The 22052-nt window shown below is 42.1% G+C and overlaps 1 protein-coding gene across 17 annotated transcripts in view; it reads left to right on the top strand.

Annotated features, from left to right (window-relative positions):
* The window catches only part of LOC100692188 (adhesion G protein-coupled receptor L3), a 254089-nt gene that overhangs the window by 214735 nt on the left and 17302 nt on the right, over nucleotides 1-22052 (top strand). For all 17 annotated transcript variants that reach the window (XM_019352859.2, XM_019352862.2, XM_005468240.4 and 14 more), the window contains 4 exons: nucleotides 2419-2628; nucleotides 5843-6063; nucleotides 10956-11022; nucleotides 12848-12939. In XM_019352859.2, the coding sequence (XP_019208404.1) occupies nucleotides 2419-2628; nucleotides 5843-6063; nucleotides 10956-11022; nucleotides 12848-12939 (590 nt within the window). The remainder of the gene's footprint in view (nucleotides 1-2418; nucleotides 2629-5842; nucleotides 6064-10955; nucleotides 11023-12847; nucleotides 12940-22052) is intronic.

The following is a 22052-nucleotide window of genomic DNA, read 5'->3' on the forward strand; positions in this document are numbered from 1 at the left end:
CAACATGGCCGGTACCACCCACTGCACCGACGGCTCTGTGGCACGTCGGGCTGAAAACAAAACTAATGTGTCACACGCACCGCACACCGCAGAGCATGCAAGCGCGAACATCGGCATCTGGTGACACCTTCTGCATAAGCATCCTTCTAAAGTATAAGGAAATCAGCCTTAGCTTCACACGCACACATACACATCTCATCTATACAACATCTTGCCAGCCCCCCTCCTCCCTCAATCCACCCCTCCAACATATACACAACGGCTCATCAGGCAGGAAAATCAAAAGAGCGCTCTCCCCAGACTCAAGGAGCACTGCGGCTGTTATTGTACCAGAGCCTGTTAATGATCAGCATCTGTTCCCCTCTCTGCTAGTATTAGCTGAGCTGCTACTAAACAAGGCTTCTTGGTGATTCTGCATCACCTAAGCTTCCTCAGCCTTACCTGACTCAGAAGATGGTCTGTCACCCCCATGCTGGCTCGAACTCTTCTGCTGACCGTGCTCGAAAAGTTTGATTTTGAGACTCATCTGAGAGACGTATTAGGCATATGCCTCTTGTAGGGTGATTGCTCAGTGTATGCAAATATTTACTTGCTGCGCTGTAGCTTGAAGTCGTATGTTTAGTTGCTGCAGGCCAATGTATGTATGCACAGCCTTTGATAACAGACAACTAGGCGGTTATATACAATGTCAGTGCTTGCACAGTTGGCTTAGTTTTTAGCTGTGGTCTTGTTAACAGCCCGTCGATGCAAATTTACCGTCTGCCCTTAAATGTAAGTGACATTTAAAATAATGCCCGTTTGATCTTCATTTGCATTCAGACGTAATCCTTAAGTCAAGACTCAAAAGTTCCACCCAGACATTTTTTTGACCCCCGTCAGGGACGACAGCCGGCCGCGAGGTTGGCAGATTTCTTTTAAATTAACAGCCCACCTTTCAAACTTGCACTTTATCCCCTCCCCCTCCTCTATTTATTTTTGAATCGATGCCCAGCAGTCCCGAGAAAGAGGACAGTCCCTTCGGGAAATATGGAAGCCGCAGTAGCTGATCGTTATGTTTTGATGCAGTAATTATGTTTAGTTATTAAATCAAGATGTTGCTCTCTGAACCACACGCTTTACATATAGATGGTGTCTGTTTTTGGAAAGTCTGCTTCTCCTCGCTGGTAGCGGAGTTATCAGAATAATGGCATTTTCCTTCTCCTGATTCCAGATGGGATTGCACTGGAAATCACTGATGCGGGCTTTGTTAGATGCTGTATCTTTCGAGCCACGGCTCACAACATTGCTCCAAGGCCCATCGGCCTTGTTAGCATGCTTTTATTAGCACTGACCATTATGTTTCAATTGAGTCTGTTTAATGGGATTTTGAATGGTACATTATTTAGCTTTCACTCTTAGTAGATGGTTATAATTGAAATGAAATGCCAGTGAACAGAGTTTGGAATGAAAGAAGTTAATGTTCATCTACCGTTAGCTGTTTTAGCCATTTGTCCGTTACGTTTAGCTAACTTTCAGCTAAATGTTTCAGTGTTTTAGGTGTTACAGCCGACTCTATGCTGAACTAATTAAATAAATGCAATGGTTGGGACGTTATTGAGAAGTGTTCGAGTCATCACCGGTTTATTTGGGGTTTTTGGTTCCTCATGTCGGGGAACCACTCTGAGACCACTCATCCTGCAGATTCTGCTGTTTTAGTCGACTTTGCCTTTTCCTACTCCTGTCCAATCATCACTTATGTGCACTTGCCTTTTATGGGCTGATGTAAATTCCCTTTCGTGACTACAGGAGAATAACTGTTGATTCTTATCTCTACCGCTAAAGCCTGAAATTTACTGTCAGCAAACGGCTTTTTAGTGCCCAAAACTGGCTGTGGTGGCAAATTACTTTCTGAAAAGGGAAAATTATCTAAAAGCAACAGTGAAAGTCATTGACCATGTAGTGGTTTGATTGAATTCCTGTTGTGCTGGTCTAAGACACCTGTGGCCCTTTGCGCGGCTCACTTTGTTTCACTTTGTTGCCCGACCAAAATGAAACAACAGGGGGGCATTTTAAATTGATTCACACTGACTAATTCATGATTCATTTCTGCCACCTGTGGCTTGTGGGTAGTGGTTTATTGGCTGGTGGAGTGAATGCACTTTACCCCACGAAACAATAATGAAAATAAAAGCTTCAGGATTGTCGCTGGTATTCATGGTTATTGTTGTTATTTTTACCACTGATTTTTTTTTGTCTTGCCTTTACCAGTAAAATTTAAATCGATATAAAAGAAGCGGTCTTGTCAAACATCAAAATGCTTCTCGAGAAGATGAAAAATGACTCAAAATTTCTTTGTTTTGTGTTGTTTTTTTCTTTGATGACATGACCAGCAGTGGACTGGCCTTGGTTGACCGGTTTCTCTCATCACTTTTGTTGCAGAACACCGACCCTGTTCACGAAATGCTTCTAGACGTCATTACTTGGGTTGGCATCCTCCTGTCTCTGGTCTGCCTGCTCATCAGCCTTTTCACCTTCTGCTTCTTCCGTGGCCTCCAGAGCGATCGCAACACCATCCATAAAAACCTGTGCATCAGTCTGTTCATTGCCGAGTCCCTCTTTCTGGTGGGGATAAATCGGGGTGACCAGCCGGTAAGATTATCACAATGTTGCTTTATTTCTTTGTTGTGTGCTCGCAGTTAGAATGCAAGCTAGGGCGCATCAATGATCAATATAAGATAGTTCAAAATGTTAATAATCGATAGTTATGTTTTGTGTAATAAGTGAGCAATGATGTTGAATTCTGACCGAGTGATGGTGGGAAGATTTTATTCATCTTGTACACAATTATCATTCTGTTCAGATTTCCAGTGTTCACACTGTAAGGTCTTGAGCCCAACAATATTTCGCCTGACTTTCTGAGGGTATTTAAAGGTTTTCCACCACTTGGTCAGGCCAAAATAAGAAGTGGCAGGCCTAAAAAAAGGCTATCAGTTGATGAGCAGTTGATGAAGAGGGCCTGAGAGATGCATCTGACCCTCCTGAGGATTTCAGGAGAGGTGGTGTATCATAGATGTCTACAGGCATGTGTGAAACAAGATCTAGGCTTTGTTATGATTTCAGTCAGTGTTGTTAGGCATCTTATAAAAAAACTAATAGAACTATGAATGTAGAAATCCATCTGGAACTTAAAATGCTATCTGGAAAGCATCCCAGAATTTTGGGATCATCTGGAAATGATTCTAAAAACACAGCCAATGCAGGAAAAGCATACCTGGATAAAAACTGGAACTATCTCTGGAACTATGACTGATACAGCTATCAGTCATGGATTGGCCTCCCCATAGCCTGGACCTCAACATTATTGAACCAGCGTGGGATCATTTTGACAGACAACAGAAGAAATGCAGACAACATCCAAAGAAGAGCTTTGACCTTCAAGGAGTCTGGAGAACTATTCCTGAAGACTACATAAAGAAATATCAATAAAGCTTGACTAATAGTTTTCCTTCTCTGTTGAAGAGTAAAGGTGAGCCATACCAGATATTGACTTTCAGGCTTTATAGAGTTATAGACTCTGCTTTTGCCTTGTATATTGTATTTCCATGTATGTTTCAATAAGTCACTTCAGCCATTTCCCATTTTCCTTGTAAAATATAAAGAAATGAAGGGTGGCTCAAAGCCAGTGTGTTTCTGCGGACATGAACTCTTACGACTGGTACTTCACATTATCACTGAAGCACTGAGGTGCAACATCAAATGCCTGCTCTTCCCTCATTCTTGTTCTCTTAGATGTCTCTTCCTGTTAAAGGGAAGTTCTTCCTCCCCACCTGTCGCCAAGTGCTTTCTCTGGAGTATTTGCCTTATAGTATAAAGCACGTTGAGATGACTGTTGGTGTTGTTGTTCCCAGAATTTCTTATGAACAAAAGGTCATCTAATTCCTCAAACACTGAAACCAGTTTCCTCAGTTTATCGGTTTTAAATACGCCCATAGACGTACCTTTAAAAGTGGAAAACCTGGCTGATGCGAATGTGTCTGCCATCTCCTAGTCCATGGAGGCATTCAGGTAGAAGTGATTCAAACCGCTAAAAGCTACTCTTTTTACTGTAAAACCGGAGCGATGCATTTAAATTGCCTCGATGAATCGCCGGTGAGGTATGTCCACTATCTTCTTCCCAGTTTTAAGAGCCTAAAATGTTTTGAGAAAATATAACCTTTGGTGTCCTGCTGTGCTGTTAGTGGTGCTTCCCAGCGAGTGTCAGTGGCCCCGGACTCTTCAGCCTCTGCCGGGCTCGGTGAGACGAAACAGCGAAATAAAAGAATCGGATGCTTCTTATTCAACAAATGTTCCCTCCTATGGTTGTGCCGAAGCAAACACATACTTGAAAGTGCACTCACATACTCGCACAGCAACACCTGCCAACACGCTGTCACATTCTCATATCTCCATCGCTGTTATATTATATGCATTCGCCAGCGTGAATTCATCCATTCACCCCCACAACCAGCCTCCTGTTGCAGTTTTTCAATTTGCAAACACTTCAGACTAATCTGGATTAAGCTGTTCAATGCACTAAACCTCCTCCTAGTATAATAACTGTAGTTTGGATGGCATTACTTTCCTCAAGAGCTCAGCTGGGGTAGCAGGTGGAGGCTTGCTGTCACTGTACAGTCATCTTCAAGCGTGTGTGTGTGCTCGACACTCATACGGGAGACAAATGCAGAGTCATTACATGTGTACAGGTCGGCAGAGGCCTTTTTTTTTTATTTCCTCCCACAGCTTCTCGCAATCACGGCAATTCTACTTGCTAATGAGGCAGAGTACACAGTTAGCTTTGCGTTCCTGGGGCACAGACACTGGAATGCACATTATTGCAAACAGTCTTCGTAATAATTTGATCTATTTATTGTCATTGTTTATATCATAATAGCCCGTCCTCCCATGCTAGTTCACGGCTGGGTTACTAGTGCAGAAAAATTATGTCTCGCAGAGAAAGAAAGGAAGTGCCTTTACTTTCTAGCCTCGAGCAATCAAAGCACATTGATATTTTGCTCTTTAAATATCATTAAAACTATCAGAACTAAAATAAGCCTCCTAGTTTAGCTTAACTCCCTGTGAAGTTGAAGATAATGCTTTTAGCCCCCCCGCTTCTATAACATTTTATGGGTATGATTCACAGCTCAGCTGTAAGATCGCTCTCCTGGACTGCAATTAATGTCCACTCAACCTTTTAGTAATTTAATTGAATCCATTTCAGTGACAAAATACGCTAGTTATGGTCAACTGTGCCAATAATTAGATGAGTCCATGTAAGTACTGTATCTTATTATTGTTAAGAAGCGCGTGGGCGTGTGCATACATGCGAATGACAATCTATGCCTTCAACATCTGTTCCGGACACACCTTCTGTCAGCTCGGAAAGTTTGGAAGCACATTATCTGCTCGTACCTGGCCCTAGCGTTGCTTCAAATGGCTCTTGGACTGCTGACTTCACTCCCTCATATCTCTCTTTCATCCATGCCAGCTGCAGCAAACAAGACCACATGGGCTCAGTAGCTGCAGCGTTTCCTCTGCCAGTCACACAGGCAAACATCCAGTCACTTCAGCCAAACAAAGCTTAGCAATGCTAATTGTCAGAAAGGTACGAGCACGGAGAGGTCAAAAAACGCTGCTCGGTTGCCGGCACACCATGCCACAGTTGCCATGCCTTGCAGCGTGACGTTTAAATCTTTCAGGAAATTGGTAAAACAGCCAAAAGCGAGTGAAGCTTGTCTGTTTTTTGTTTTGTTTTGTTTTTGTTTTGTTTTTTCCATTCCCTGTTTACCGCTCTCTCCTTCTCTCTGTCACCACTAAACCTTCCCAGATTGCGTGTGCTGTTTTCGCCGCCCTCCTCCACTTCTTCTTCCTGGCAGCGTTCACGTGGATGTTCCTAGAGGGCGTGCAGCTCTACATCATGCTGGTGGAGGTGTTTGAGAGCGAGCACTCACGGCGGCGCTACTTCTATCTGGTGGGCTACGGGGTCCCCGCGCTAATTGTGGCCGTTTCAGCTGCGGTGGACTACCGCAGCTACGGCACTGATCGAGTGTGAGTACATGTGGAGCGAGCGTGTGAGCAAAACTGTCACATTTCTTCAGATGAATTGGATTTTCTTTCCTTATGAAATTCCCACAAAGATAATATTTTGACATCTTTTTAAGACCATAATGGAAAATACTCTTGCTTGGATTTAATCATTTATTGTATATGGGCAGCTTCTAAGAGAGTGCAATATTCTGCAGGTCTCTCTGGGGATAAAATCAATATAAAAATAAAACCCATTACACATCCAGATCAGTATATTTTGTAATTTTATTTAATGTTAAGCTTTAAAACTACTGCAGTTCTTACTACAAAGACTCATTTTTACACTAGATGCATGACAGATGTGGGTGTTTTCCAAGCCGTAAAACCTCTGGGGCTGAAAAATGAAGCCAAAAAGTGTTGTTTCCAAAGTTACTCGACCCATAAAATGCAGAACTTGACATTTACATCATACACAAAATGGGTTTGAGCTCTATAGCTAATTTCCTCCATAATATGACGGGTGTATATCATGTGCAGGAAGTATTTCCATCTATCCTCCTCTTGTTTCTCCCGCTTCTCCAAGCCAGTCCAATGGAACCTATCTTCTACCTATGTTTATCTTGTGTGTTAAGCTTTTACATAGTTTACATTATATGAGTTTACATATAATTTAATGCCCTTTATAAATAACATTGCCATTGTGAGAGGAGGCAGGGGCGCCCAGAGAAACCCCGCACAGACACAAAGAGATATTTTCTGGTGTTGTTGGCTTTTGAAGCCTTTTAGATGTAGCCTGCTGGACAGTTAAATCTACTAACAGCCCATCCAAAAGTGAGTGAAATGTTATTTTAAGTCTTTGACTTGCACTGATTAACAGGTATGGCTTGCTAACCAAGCTTGGCAGCCTTAGCTGCTAACTCCATCCTCTCTTCCAAATCTGTGGCTCCAAAGGAGAAGAGAAAAAAAACTAGATGAAGCTGGCCAAAATGCTTATATCAGGGCCTCTGATCTTCTTGATGGCTTTTCCATCAAGAAGGCTCCATCAAAAGCCAATTTTCTATACCAAGGATCAAAGCTTTGGGATATTTTTTTTATTTCTTTTTATCTATGCATCATTTTTTGTCAGTTCCTTTTGTGAATTATTGTATCTGTTGTGACTCCCCCAACTTTTTCTAGGTGAAAACCCACAATATAGAACATTTCCACATGTTCACGCGGCATGTTGGATCCAATACCGCGCTAACACTAACCTGAAGAAATGATGAAAGCGCTATATAAGGAGACTGACTGTGATGAAAAACACTGCCAGCGCCTTGTGTGTGTTTGCGCTGGTTTGAAGAGCTTTAATAATCTCACAGATGACACTTCAATAGCTATCACTCATCCTTCAGCTGTTACTTAAGCTGAGTGCGTTTCCCCTTTTTTTTTTTTTGCTGAATGGACGTTGTTTTGACAGTGAAAAATGCTAACTCTGGGAAAGTTCAGCCGAGCAAACGCCGAGCTGTTGTAGTTGGCGTCTTAAACGTTGTAGCATGCGCAAATTACCAAAGAGGACGAAAAAGGTTCAGCGGGGAGGAGAGAGGGAGTGCGAACATGGAGACTGGCAGAGAGAGAGGAGATTAACAAAATGATGAGGAGTGACAGAGACTGCCGTTTTGTGTTTTCCTACACGAGCTGCAGAAGATATGGTTCCCTGGCTCTTCTCTCTGAAATGCAGCACGGTCTATAGAGCAGTGCCAAGCGGAGGATCACTCTCCATTCCTCTCAGTTAATCTCAAACCGATCTGAAAATAATGAAGACCAGCATCAGCAGTTTGCTTCTCTGATGTTTATCATAAACGGCTCGCACACATAGGCTTCCACACATAAGCAACTGGTAGACGGCGCATTTGTAGATCGGCGGAGCAATAGTTCTTAGTGATGGATGAGGCGATAGCTGCCACCGCCTGAGCCTTGGCATCATGTGAATAATTAAAGCCTGCCACCGGTGGAACAATTATACGAAGCCATTGAAGGATGAGGGGAAGGGACGAGGCGTGACACGTGGTGAAGATCAGGAGGTGGGGGACGGCGCGTGGTCCTGCTGCAAATTGATTTTTGGTACCGCGGTGGCGTTATCGTGGGTGGTGTCATTTGAGTCGAGATATCCAACAAGTTGCGGTGACCCACACGAAGCAGATGAATGAAGCGATCTCGAGTGATTCATATTAACTCAACACATGAAAAAAAGTGCTACAGCAGCCTGAAGGTCAAGCTAGCTTTTGAATTCTAGCTGTCCAAGACTAAAAAGGAAACGCTGATCTGAGTAGGGTTTCCATCCAGCTACTTGAGCAATTACTCTCCAAATGTGCCCTTGAGCAAGACGTTAACCCTCGTCTCGTCCAGTGTGGCTGCTTTAATGGTCAGCAAATAAGGACACGAGCCTGTGTAATTTCTCCAGTTTAATGAAAGTAATACATCAGACCACCTCGAAATTTAAGGGGTAGACTCAGTGCTTAGCTAAAGTAATTCAGTAATCTACATACAGTAGTTGGTTAATCGTTTTCATCTCATTGGACGTGCAGAAAAAGGTTAAACATCATGACTCCTTGTGGAGTCTTCTTCAACTGTTTAATCCGGCCTCAAATATGGCCTAATCCAGTGCCTTTATTATTAATTATTTCAGCTTATTTTTTTAGATGTGTTATTAACACTGTCAGGGTGCCAGTGAAAAAGGTACATGAGGCTAGCTTACCTAGAATTGGATCTGGAAGGGTTTGCATGGCACTGGAATTTAGACTTTGCTAAGTCTGTGAAGGTTCTCAGTCATCCAGGTCATCGTAGTCTAAGGAGCTTGGAAAGAAAAGCGTCTGGACTTCTTTAGGTTGCTTAAAGATTTTGTGGTTTCTCTAAGTATCAAATTGCATATAAAAACTACATAACTGCACTGTTAGGATGCAGAACTGGTACATAGTTTAGCTCAGCTGCTTATTTTAGTTAAGCTAATTTTAAGTAGGTCATGTGATTTGGACGCAGTGGGAGGTCTGTTGAAAGAAAGTTGAAGATCACTCTTTGAGGCAAAAAGTGCTGCAGAACTTCACACTGAAGAGATGATTTGACTCATCTTCTTAGCCTACGTATCTCACATGCCTTTTCTCACCTGTTTGGTCAATTGCTCACCGTCCCTGCTGCGGGGAATAAGAGTAAGGCCTTGACTCTAAGGACGGCGTGGCAACAGAACAGGCTGTTGGCATGAACATGGGTTATTTTTTAATGACGCACCGGCACTTTTTTGCGTTTGTTTGTTATTGCTCACTTTCTGTAGGAGTAGTGCAAAAACTAGCACACCAGGAGGGGAAGATAAAACTGCTCCAAAAGCCTAACACGAGCATGACATAAGTGGAGAAGGATAGGTAAGAGGAGGAAAGGGAAGAAAAAAACAAAATGACAGCCTGCAGCTCCTGCCGCCTACCGAGTCTTTAAATCTTTCTATGATCTGAAGAAGAAGAAGGCGAGAGGAACAATGGAAGCTTCAGTTTAATTTATAACAGAGTCATTCAGAGCGTGCGCTTTGATGAGCTGCCAGAGTTCTCCGTGTGTTGTTGGGCTTTTGTTTGCTCGCCGCTTTATCTGTCCATATGTGTTTTTCTGTGATGCCTCGTCGCATCCATTGATACGAGCGAAGGGGAGACATATCAAGTCCCGGTAATAGCAAAGGAGCAGTCGATTTTTGTCCTGTCACTTGTTATACAGTATTTTCTCTCGTTTCAAAGTATTGTCTGCGAATATATTTATTTCATTTTTTTCAGACAGGAAAAAAAAAGAAGAAATGCACACAAAGTGGCAGCTAAGTCTGTGGGCACTGCTGTAAATACTGTAGATGCTCAATTTTGGGGAGGGGGGGGGGTTTCGGATGAAAAAATAAAAATGGACTTTGACATCTCCTTCGCTCCATATAAGAAAACAAAAACACATTTTTTCAAATGTATTTTTCACCTCCAACTTCAATGGATTTGAAGCGAATTCTCCGCCGCTTCCATTTTCCCCTCCCCGTCAGCCCGAATGACAACAGTGCTGTATGGACTGTAATTTTGCAGTGGCCAAAAATGGAGCCGTCTATCTGCTGCTGCGGCGGAGATTAAAAGATTAATAATTCAACCACAGGTCATGAATCACTTTTTTTTTTTTCCCCCTGTATCTTTTCTTTTGCCATTTTTAAGGAGCGCTGTCACCTCCTGCTCCCGCTCCGTGTTTGGTTTTCTTCAGCCGAGAGGAGAATTGACTTCCCGCAATGTTTTGATGTGAAGTGTGAGGTCGGGAAAGAGCTTTATCTCATTATTGACATAATTATAACAGTCCTGCACGGAGTCGCCGCGGTTTAACACGAACACGTAAGGCACTTTGTTGAGAGCTTAAGGGCCGTGCGTGCGGCCGTGTCTGTCGGGGTCAAGGTCAATCCAATTCCTTTGGAGTGATACAGTTAGGATTCAATTGAGAACTAATTGAATCTCCATATATTATCATCCTTAATGGCGATTTAATCAAAGTGGAACAAGAAAAGAACTAAACTCTGGTCGTTTCCAACCTTCCTTCGTGGGTTTGTCCATAACGTGTTCGTGACTTTTCTCTCTTTGAATGGTGCGCATGTTTTGGCAATGAAAGGACGTCTTTATGGCTGTCACTGGCACTGAAAGCTCCCCTTTCCTCCAAATTCCAGTGCTCATAATTCTTTAGGCCACTTGCGGCAATCTGTGATTTGAAGTACCCATTCCTCTGTGTCACTCTCAGACTCCCACTTGATGTATATCCTCTGCGCAGGAGCATAGCGCTATAACCTCAAATCCCCCCCCAACCGCCCACTCAACTCATATTCACCCGTCCTCTCTCTTACTTCAAATCCCCCTCACCGCTCACCTTATTTCTGTCTCTTTCAGTTGCTGGCTTCGCCTGGACACCTACTTCATTTGGAGTTTCATAGGACCAGCAACCTTGATAATTATGGTAAGCGTCACGAACCCTCCTTACCTCTCCCGCCCCCCTCTGCTCATTAACCCTACTTAGCCTGCGGGTCGTCGCTTAAATGGTCCACAGAGATCCCTTTTTAATTTTTTTTTCCTAGCTCCCATCGCCCTCTTCTCTCTGCCCTGTTGAGCATACACGCCACCGCCGGGCACGGAGCCGTCCAGAAAAACGAATGAGGGGTGTAGAGAATATATTGGAGTTTGTCACCCTGCCGCAGTCGCCGGCTGAGACAATTTTAGGGGGGAGTGAGATACAGAGCGATAGAGAGAGAGGGACAAAGAGAGCGAACTCTGCTCAGTATGCAGCGCTGGAGTAATCTGCACTGCGATTATGATTGATTTTGTTCCCGTTCCAAGTCCTACTCCACTACCTTTTTTCCCCCAACCATCTCTTCCTCGCAGGCACACGCTCAGCCCCGGACGTAGATGCCTACAGTATGTGGTATGCAAGCACACGCACGCTTTTTGTGCCTTTCCCAACTAGGACAGGCCCTCATTTTCTCCCAATAAAACAGCTCATTTATTGATCCAAATCTGATGTAAGACCCGCATTCATCTCAGTATTTACACTAATGCCGAGCACTAAAATACTGCTTTGTCATCAGGAGATGCGCTCCTAATTTTTCAAAAACACCAGTCAGCCATGATGCTAAATATCCGGCATTGGCACAAAACTTATAGATATCTTTAACAACAAAGAAAAAAAAAAAAAAGAAGTCACAATATGCTTGTCCAATAGGATTATTTCCCGAGAAATGCATCTCTCGCTGCCCAGCCGCGATCTGGCTGTCAAATCCAAACATGCATAATTCACTTTCACGCTCCAGTTTGGCGTAATCATTCACAATGCATCTCTGCGTGCCTCATGACTCACTCCTTTCTCTCTCCGATTTACAAACAAGAATATCCATCTCGTTGGAGAGAAGGCCGCGGCTCGGTTCCAGTTCTGCCCCTGAAAATTTGGCGAGTGTTTGGACAAAGGTGCGATTTTTAATTCTCGTCGTCTTACGTTAGCTTGAACGCCACCTGCGAATCGCCAATGAAATCCACATAATTGCTGTAATTTGAAGGGAGCCATTCTGAGCAAACCCCCATGACCAGAACTGACTCATTTTCTTATTATTGTTCTAACTGACTCAACAGAGAAAATGCGACTAAAGAGACAGACCAGAGTGGGTCTGCGTAATGCAAGTTGTTTTTTTCAATATTTCGAGCAGTCGGATATAAGACCGCCAATTAATTTCCCTCTGTAATTACAGCGTGTTTGACAAACACGGGAGCAAAAGTTCAACTCGCTGAGATGTGCTTGACTTTCTTTTTAAGTTTTATTTACTTGTCTGCTTTTTGAACAGAAACAGGAAAAACAGGACGTAAGAATAACCACTGAAGTCTGCCGCGGCTTGCGATGCCGTAAAGGCTCAAAGTTTTCTTGTTTGCACAAATTTCATTTATTTATTTTTCCAGATGCAAAGAGGAAAGGACGGTAATTCCCCATGGCTGCCTGTAAGTGTGAATATGATGAGACAAGTGTGAATAAGTCAGATGAAAGGCTCCGCCGTGCAACTGTGCAGCTGCCTCGTCTCACCGGTCCCTGTTTAGTCCGATGGAGGTTTCATAGGATTTTGCGCTCTGTTTGGCAAAGTGGGAAACCGAGTCTGGCCGCACTGTTCCAGCTTTGTGCTACAAAGTGCCCTGATTTAAAATGAATGGACCTGTAACAGGAAACACACAGGCTTTGTTCCCATTCTTCTCTCGCTTTCCCTTCTCCTTGCCCTCGTAAAAATCCGTCTGTTTCTCTCTTCCAGCTCAACGTGATCTTCCTGGGCATCGCTCTCTACAAGATGTTCCATCACACAGCCATCTTGAAACCAGACTCTGGTTGCCTGGACAACATCAAGTAAGAGCACTCAGATCACCCAGATATCCATTAGAGTCTCCCAGAAATAGCACTGCTTGTTTTTTTACGGGAGGGAAAGAATGTTTCCGTATGAGCGTGCTCGGCTCGCTTCCGACCAAACGCGCTTTTTCACCGACGGCTCGATTGTGTCTCGTATGAGTCGCCTCGAGTTGACTTTTTCCACCTGTTTCCTTCGCTTTAATGAACCCCTGGTTAAAGAGCAACTTTTGTGTGGTACTCTGTATTCAAGGCTCTGTTTCCGAGCAGTTCCCTTTGCCTTGCCTCCACCTTTTGATATTTCAAAACCTCATTAAAAGCACTTAAGGTTGTGAACACCCAACCCAAGGGTGCGGAAGTCTGAGCTTACAAGGTAAGCACCTCCCATTACATTGAAAGGTTGTGTCAGATGGGGTTAAAATCAAACAGGTATTCTGCTGCGTCTCCATCATTATCTGAAGAAAACTGTTGTCTGCGCAGGAAAAGGCCAGGAGACAATCTGACAGGCCCGACCCGGTGTTATCTTGGTGTCAACACGCCGTAGATGAATATTCATTTTGCGTGTGCGTTATGTGTGTTTCAGTCTGTTTATCCTCTTATGCCTGGCTGCTTTCAGATAATGTAAAAGCTTCAGGGACAATTATGACTATAACAAAGGTGAAGATTTTCTTTGGTGGTAAAACACTTAGTCTGCAGGTGAGATAAATGACACTGTTGCAAAGGCAACTGGGGCCAAGGTGGAAAAATATTTCTATTCAAATATGATATAAAATGTCTTTACTATCGGACACTGTATTTGTTACTTTCAGTAGTCGTGCATACGGACATGGTTAAAAACTTTCAACTTCTACATATCAAGACATAATCACAAGTAATCTAATCATTGCATTAGCTAAATACAACCTCAGATAAACTATAAAATATGATGCTGGATCTGATATCTCTGCATTGGTGTTGTTCCTGGATCATCAAAGCTAATGTTGGTCCAGGTTCAACATTGCAAATGACCAGTCACGTTGTTGTGATGTCATGATTTTGCGACGTGGAAACACCAACACACAAAACCTTAACCCCAACCCCATTAGCATAACCCTAAACACGATCACATCCTAACCCCCAACCCTAACCTTGACCCTAACCAGCCCATTTTTGGGATTTTTCGTCCTGAGTGCACATCGGTCACATGCAACGCTGAACCTGGACCGACATTAATTGTTATGATTAATGCAAAACACCTACACGGAGGTATCAGATGCACCAAAACATGACATATTATCATTTTTTATTTAATAAAGCCAAAATGTGGAAAAGGTGTGGAAAAACTAAAGTACAGCCTTCAGTTTGTGACACCTTTTCTATGGATTACGATCAAATGCGCTGGATTAACTGATCATCACCAAATGTGAGCACCTCTGTGAAAGCTGAAGTTTTGCTACTCTGGAGCATTCAGGTTTACGTTAACACAACGTCAAGAAAGAAAGACATCAGCAGTGATCTTAGAGGAGTGATGTTTGCTGCCCATTAACCTCGGGAGTGTTTAATCATCAAGTTCATCATTCCATGAGAAAGCTTATGGAAGTGAAACATTAAACATACTTGCCAATCTTTCCAGGAGCGGACAGCAAATACACTAAGGTCAGACCGTGCAATGCTCACAGAAATTGTAAAAACTCTTAGTTTGCATGCTAAATGTTGAAATTCATTACAGTGCAATTATAAAAAGACTTTTTTTGGAATGGTTACCCAGGTTATTAAGAGGAAACCTCTTCTTGATTTGGACAAATGAGACCAAAGTGGAGATGTGTGGCCAAAATGCACAGCACCACATGTGGAGGAAACCAAATACAGAGTATAAGCACAAACATACCAGCTGTCAAGCACGGTGGTGGAGAGGTAATGATTTGAGCTTGTTTTGCAGCCACAGGACCTGAAACCTTGCATTCACTGAGTCAACCATGAAGTTCTCTGTATACCAAAGAGTCATGGTATGACTGAAAATTGTCTAATTTCATGCAAGCAGGCACAGCAGCAAATCTACAACAGAATGGGTGAAAGGGGGGAGAAAAATCCAGTAAAGTCCAGACCTCAACACTCAACAGTCCTCTTAAGGTCCTCCCCAAATGCCTTCAAACCTCAATGAACTGAAGCAATTCTGTAAAACTAAAAAGCTCTTTCACAATGGTGTGAGAGGCTGATAAAGTCACACAGGAAATGATTGCTTCAAGTTATTGCTGCTAAACTTAGCCCTATAAGATATTGAATCACGGGGCGTGTTTCGCTTTTCACACACTGCTTCTGCATTATGACTTAGTTTTTGCTAAATAAATAATGTCACAGTGCAATATGTCATGTTGTTGTTTAGCCTGCACTTTCTTTTTACCATAGCTGTATATGCTGTAGTGAAATAATGAGATAGTCTTTTAAGGAGGAGTTCGAGTGCTTGGAAACGATGAAATTGGGGAGATCAGGAGCAGACACACAGTACAAAAGAGCAAATAAACAAGTATCATACCAAGAGCACAAACACTTTTTGTGTGTGGTTTTTCCAATGAGGACACGCCTGTATTTTTTGAGAACACAGCCAATTTATTGATCCACCTGTAGTTATTCTCTTTTGAGACTGATGCTCATGCATGCAATTAAGCTAGTGCCAAGCTCAAAGTACTGCCTGATCTGTTCCGAGACAACAGTCGGCCGTAATAACAAACAGTTAACTACAACTGAGACTGCATACATAACACAGCTGTGTGTTTGGGATGTATTTAATCATAAGTTACAAGTTGGTATTACCAGTGCAGTGTTGGCAGTCTTATCAGATACGTTAACCTCTGTGGTCCTGTATGCTAACGCCGCACTGTCATGTAGCAGCTCCTGCCCCATTGAAACCAACACATGCTCTATGATTATGCATAAGCACACAAGCAAAACGAAGCACAACCTGCAACATGTCTAAAGCTTTATGCTAATGAATCATATTGTATAGTAACCTGAGGCTGCACTGGGCGGTTATAACTTCTTTCTTGAATAGACCTTACATGCCAAGTTGTCCTGTAAGGTGCATGCTTAATTTGTGTTGAGGAAAAAAAAAGCCTGGTGAAAATTGAATAAAGGGATATTTTGCAAAAGAGACGTAATAAATTATTAAGATGTATTAACCAATGAGCCAACAGCATGACCAAAAGTAAACTTGAAAAATGTCTAACGTACCTAACATCAGACCTCCCCCCTGTTTCCCTTCGGGCTCCTCCATGGTTATCAAACTGCATGCGTTCACATGGCGCCAGAGGATAGATGAGGCCCACTGCTGCTACTGCCTGAGATTACAACACTGTTAGTGTGTGTTTGTGTTGCACGCGGTAATTATGTTTGCCACAAAAGATTCTGTCTGTATGAACTCATAATTCATATATATGTGTATATATAAATAGTAAAAAGACACCCACCCCTGTTGGCACATGCTCTTGTGTCAGTGTGCACTGGTTTCTCAAAAATAATAGGCCGTAGTTTGCTGTACTGTTTACATGTTTTAGTCTCATTCGTCATTAGGTGCATTATTTCATTACTTGATTGTAGAAGTTTGATGCGCACACAGAAAGTTTCTGTATTTACACTGTAGGGTGACATAGCATTTTCGGTCATTGCCTTTGACGTAAGCTCCAGCTACCTGGTGTCAGGGCAGGCTCTTTGCACAGATGGTGTAAAGTTGTTTTGCTGCCTGTATGCTATGATGGATAAGGGTCTCTGCTCTGTTTTTGCTGTCTGCCTCGCTTTTTTTTAAGCCACTCTGGACACATTAGTCTGCTTTATGGCCGTGTTGTGGCGGTTTTTTCATGGCATCACATCACCGGTTGTCTCAGCACAGTGGCCCCTGTCTGCCCTGCTCCTCTCAACCAAGTGATACACACATTTAAAAAGGAAAAAAGGAAAGGAAAAGAAAACAATCTTCAGCAGGCTTGATACGGCAGCCTTTGGTTCCGCCACGTCAGACCCTAGTGTGCCAATGTGCTTTCATATCACAGATTCACTACAGGATTTCTCAGAGCTGTGGTTTTTATATGCTGCTTCTTAGCGGTGCCAAAAAATGTAACCTGGACAATAATGAGCTTCGACTAGTTTTGTGAACTCTGCGAAGCAAATTATTTGCCTAGATTTGAAGCTGTGTTTCCCGACTGTTACCCTACATCAGTTCCTCCCACGTTTAACCTCAGCAGTCTTATTCTGGTGTTTTGCATTAAAAGCCAATGTCAAACATGGGCTGCTACATGCTATGAGGACTTATTGAAGTTACTATTTTCAGTGGATTTAACTCTATTGTTTAGCTAACATATCTGCTAAGGTTAACAAGCTACCCTACTTAGTTATGCTAAGCTATCAGTACTAAGCTTGGTTAAGAGTGAAGAGTAAAACCCCATCCAAGTTGGAAGTGATCTGCTTGTAGCACATTGCTTTGTAGCTGACAGTTGTTTGCTAATAGACATCCCAGTCTCAACTAGCTTAGGCTACAGAGGCGGCGTGTATTCCCTGATGGTTTGGTGAGTCGTTGCTGGCTGTCACTGTTTGAGATTAGCCACAAAGAGGGTATTGCACCAACAACCTCCTTGTGACTTTTGGTTTGGTCACTCGGAGATTGCTGCGGTTGCCTGAGACACAACTTTTACTTTTGAAGGAAGTTTGCCTTCCACTTTTTATAACCACGTAGTATCATATCTGAGTGTTTGCAGACCATTAATCGTCTATAATACAAACTACAGGCGACCACGGATATCTGCTAGCAGCTAAAGCAATCACAAGGTTTTCAGTGCAGCACCATGTGACCAGTTTCGCCTAGCAATAGCAAGCACCGTCTTGCAACCTCTCACCAGCTAATGGATTTGTGTTTACCACCCTTAATGGATTCTTCCTTCAATTACTCATCTCAAAACTGGGAAAAGTTAACTGTGGACCCACTCACTTTGCATTACTGTTATTTTGCAAGTCACTGAATATCATTGACATCACTGCCTAATAAATCTGTCCATTAATCCATTAGTCTCAAATAATTGTGCTGTTATAGCGTAACTGGATTTCTAACACATTCAGTAGCACTGACTCTATGTACGTATAATTCCTCGTGCATTCGCAGAATTCCACATTTAAGTATTGCTGTTAGGTTTGATATATCATTTGCTTTGCTAAAACTATTACACAGTGCTGTTAGAGTTAGGGGAATTATTTCCAATGAGCAGTGTCACAGGGGTAAGTTTAATAGTGCATCTAGTAATGCAAAATTAAGTTGCTGGTGCAGCCTAATGCATGTTCGCCTAACTAAGCCTAACCGTGTTCTTTTCTCTTTATTCTGCAATCCTTTGTCAAAGCTATAACGAGGTTTCTAAACTTAATCCAAACTTGACACCTCCTGCAGCGGCTTCATGGTGAAAGCCAATCAGTGCCACCTCATTTCTCCAAGTATTTCAGGATTTTCTTGTTATTTGCGTTGGCAGCTCACTTTTAAACGTTGTAACATATGGCCTCTTTCTATGTCCTCCCAATCTTATGAAGACTGTTGGGAGTAGGCTCACAGTATGCGTTCTGCTCACAAGCAGATCTGCTTTGAGAAACCGACATGCTTAAACAATAGATTCTGCACATTTACTGCACGTTCACACCAAGACATATGCGTAGTATGTGTAAGGAGAGACACACGGCCAATCTCGAACATCTACTATGAAGCACAAATGTGCCATGTTTCAGATATTTGGAGAACTACAAGCAGGACACCTGCTGCCCACACAGACCCTGTGCCTAGACTGCTCAGCGTGGAAATGGATTGCTGATTACCAGCAAGTACATCTATGACACCGATCAAAAATGTTTTAAAAATTAAATACAACAAATGGTTCAATGTGATTTAGTTCATCTTAAAGTTTGCAATAGGTAACTTCTTACTACTCGGTAAGACGCCGGCATATTTTGTGTCCACTTATGTACATCAGCCATTTGTCCAGAGTTCAGATACACTGTGTAGTTGCTTCTGCAGGACAAATATTGATTGCTGTGGTTCTAAGTGTCACGTGATTTATAACACTGCGCTCTCCTAAATGTAGCAACCCACTGACCTCCTCAACCCAAGTCTTACCGACTCAAAAACACTCTGCAGTGTTGGCCGTTTGTAAAAAAAAAACAAACAAGGGATGGATCTGTACAGCTTTTTGTCAGCCGTCATTCATCTGATGAGGTTTTTACACCAACATCCATTAGGAAACGCTACGAACACACACAGAAAACTGGAATTAGATGTAGGGTACTGTGGGCTTTCATATACATTGCTGATCTTTTCAGATCCAATGCTTTTTTACCTTTAATGATCTATCAAGGTGAGCCGGTTTGATGATCATGATAGCATTGGTTAATTAAGTCAATTTAGCCTAGCTTAATGAGCTATGCCGCCTTTTGTTTCATCTTCCTGCTATTTGGTTCCTCTTTATGGCCTGATGTCATGTTTTTTGTTCAGATTTCATCATACTGCCTTGTTTTAATATGAATGTTTCATCTCTGTTTCACCGAGTATCTCTTTCTCCCTCTTTGCTTTTCTTTTTTTTGGTTAGCACTCACATCCTGCCTTTTTATCTTATGCCGTGTTTATCTTTAACATCTTTCTGTTTCTCATCTTCTATTTTTTCCTCCTCCCCCCCTCTTCATTTTAGCTACCGTTATTATGATGGATGTGTTATTGTAGAATGGCACTGGTAAGATGCAACATTTCTCAGCAGAGGGAGTAGAATAGAATTGATATTGTGTTTGATGTGGGTTTTTTCCCCTCCTCACCCCGTAATCGAGACAGTGGCTGCCGCTGCCCCGTGATTCATGGATTGCAGCGTGACTTTTGCACCGTTCTAACTTTGAATACCAAACTTACTCCTGAATGGAGCCTTCTTAGAAGATGATGGACTGAACATTTTTAGCTTAGCATAGAGTCCTCCCAATTCAGATAAGGAGCTTCAAATGAAAAATGCTAATGCTGTGATGTAAAAGATAAAAAAAACGTCTGTGCCGTCATCAAAATCTTTGCGCTATTGATGTCTTAAACATTTTTGGGGTGATTTGCATTTAGAGCATACCTTTGGTTAAATAATTAACACCCCTGTTGGCCTGATCACGGCACTTCTTTTTTCCTCTCCCAGAAAGAGCCTATGAAATGACTTTATGTAGATTTAAAACAAATTGAATTGACCAATTGCAATCTCATACATAAATGATCTGTGACATTGCAATGAATGGCACCTCTGCAAATTAAGTCATTTGGAGGGAAATAGGTAATTTGATGTCACAGTCTGAAATAGTTCTCTGCTTAAAATTGCCCCCTTTTGGCAACAATTAGTACGATCAAACCTTTTTTTGGAGGGGGAGTGCTGAAAGCTGTCTACTACAGCACTCAGTATATGTATTATATATTCATACGGGCCTTTGCACGGGCTTTGCGACGAGCACAATTGAGCTAAAGTGCATAAATTGCTAAAATGCTAAATTTGACACTCTAAAATGTATTTAAAGCATTTAATTACAATTATTTCTTTATGACACAATTAGCTTTGTCAAATATACTTTACATAAACTATTGTGAAGTTAATGATGCTGAGAATATGAGCGGATCAGTAAGTGATATTGTATTAGTAGCTTTCAGGCAACAGTTCTGATAGGAGGGAAAAAAAGCTGAAATGCACCCGCTTCATTTGTAAGTGAGCTGTTATGCTTTTCAGCGACTGTAATGCAGTCTCAGAAGTTTTGCCTCGAGGCTCCTACTATGCAGCCCTCAAAATCATCCTCATATTTTTATCTGATAACTCCAGAAGAAGATAAGCCGTGCCGTGCTGATATGAGTCGTACCCTCTTCATATCCTGTCCTCTCAACGCATTTCTTATGACCTCTTTTGTCTCTATCATCCGCTATCCTTCCAACAAAACTCCCACTAGTTAGAGGACAATATTTTGTTCTTTTTTTGTGTGTGTCCATTGCCTGTGTTTCTGTGTCCAATCTGGGGGCAATCGCCTTGATAAAGTACCTTTCCCACCAGGTCATTAAGACAGCCCTGGGAAAATTATGTTTAATGGTTGCCCTGGTGAATTCATAAATCATTTATTTCGCTGCGCACCTGGCCCATTTATAACCGCTTAAATGTGAAGGTCTGCCAGCATTTATGAAGGGAACTAGATACCTATGCAAAAGAGATAATTATTGTTAACACCTGTAAATCACTAACAAATCCGCTTCCAAAATGTGGAAATGTGGAAATGTATGGGATTAATGCAGGCTAGCATTAATCCCATACAGGCAAGCAAGCCATCGTCCTTCTCGTTGTGTTGTTTCCATCTTCATTTCTAAATTTGTACACTGGATTTATTGCCACGTCTTTATTTATTTATTTTACCTCTGCATTGCTTTAATACATGATTTGATTCATTTCTGTCTGTTCTCTAATTTATTTTGTTCTCATTATATGGCTCAGCTATCAGGATTATGAACCTAAGATCAAGTAAGACAAAATTGGAATGGCCCTTTTTTCTCATAATGCCATCTTTCATTTACACCACCATGAACAAATCAGCACCCAAATCCATCTGGCTGCCTCCCTGAATCATTAACATGATTTATAGTAGAGCACTCAGTCACATTGAAGGCCACATTAGTGTGCACAAAGTACTCTGATCTTAGATATACATGGCCTACAGATGAGACAAGCAAGATTAGTTTTAAATGGCACCTGTATTGTTACAGCGCACTGTATAGAAATGTTAGTACTGTAGTGTAAATACCATACACCCATCTTCCCTTTATCTACATGCAGAACAAAAAGGAACAATCAGGGCACAAATCAAAGTTTGAATTGAAGGGCTGGGCGTCGAACCCAAGGCGCTCAGTGAGGACATTCAAAAAGATTATTACAGGAAGAAAAAGCAACACATAGGAATTAATGACAAATTAGATGCGTTTAGAGGCAATGTGAAACAACAATGTATAAAATAGCTAGCTAAAAGCTAAACCTGAAAACTAGCTAAAAGTGGCTAAAAAGTGAGTGATAAATGAAAGTAACTATTAACCACCTGAAAAACTAAAAGTGAAAGATGGAATTCTACTATAA

This window comes from Oreochromis niloticus, linkage group LG3, assembly GCF_001858045.2.
Source record: "Oreochromis niloticus isolate F11D_XX linkage group LG3, O_niloticus_UMD_NMBU, whole genome shotgun sequence".
NCBI classification, from domain to species: domain Eukaryota; kingdom Metazoa; phylum Chordata; class Actinopteri; order Cichliformes; family Cichlidae; genus Oreochromis; species Oreochromis niloticus.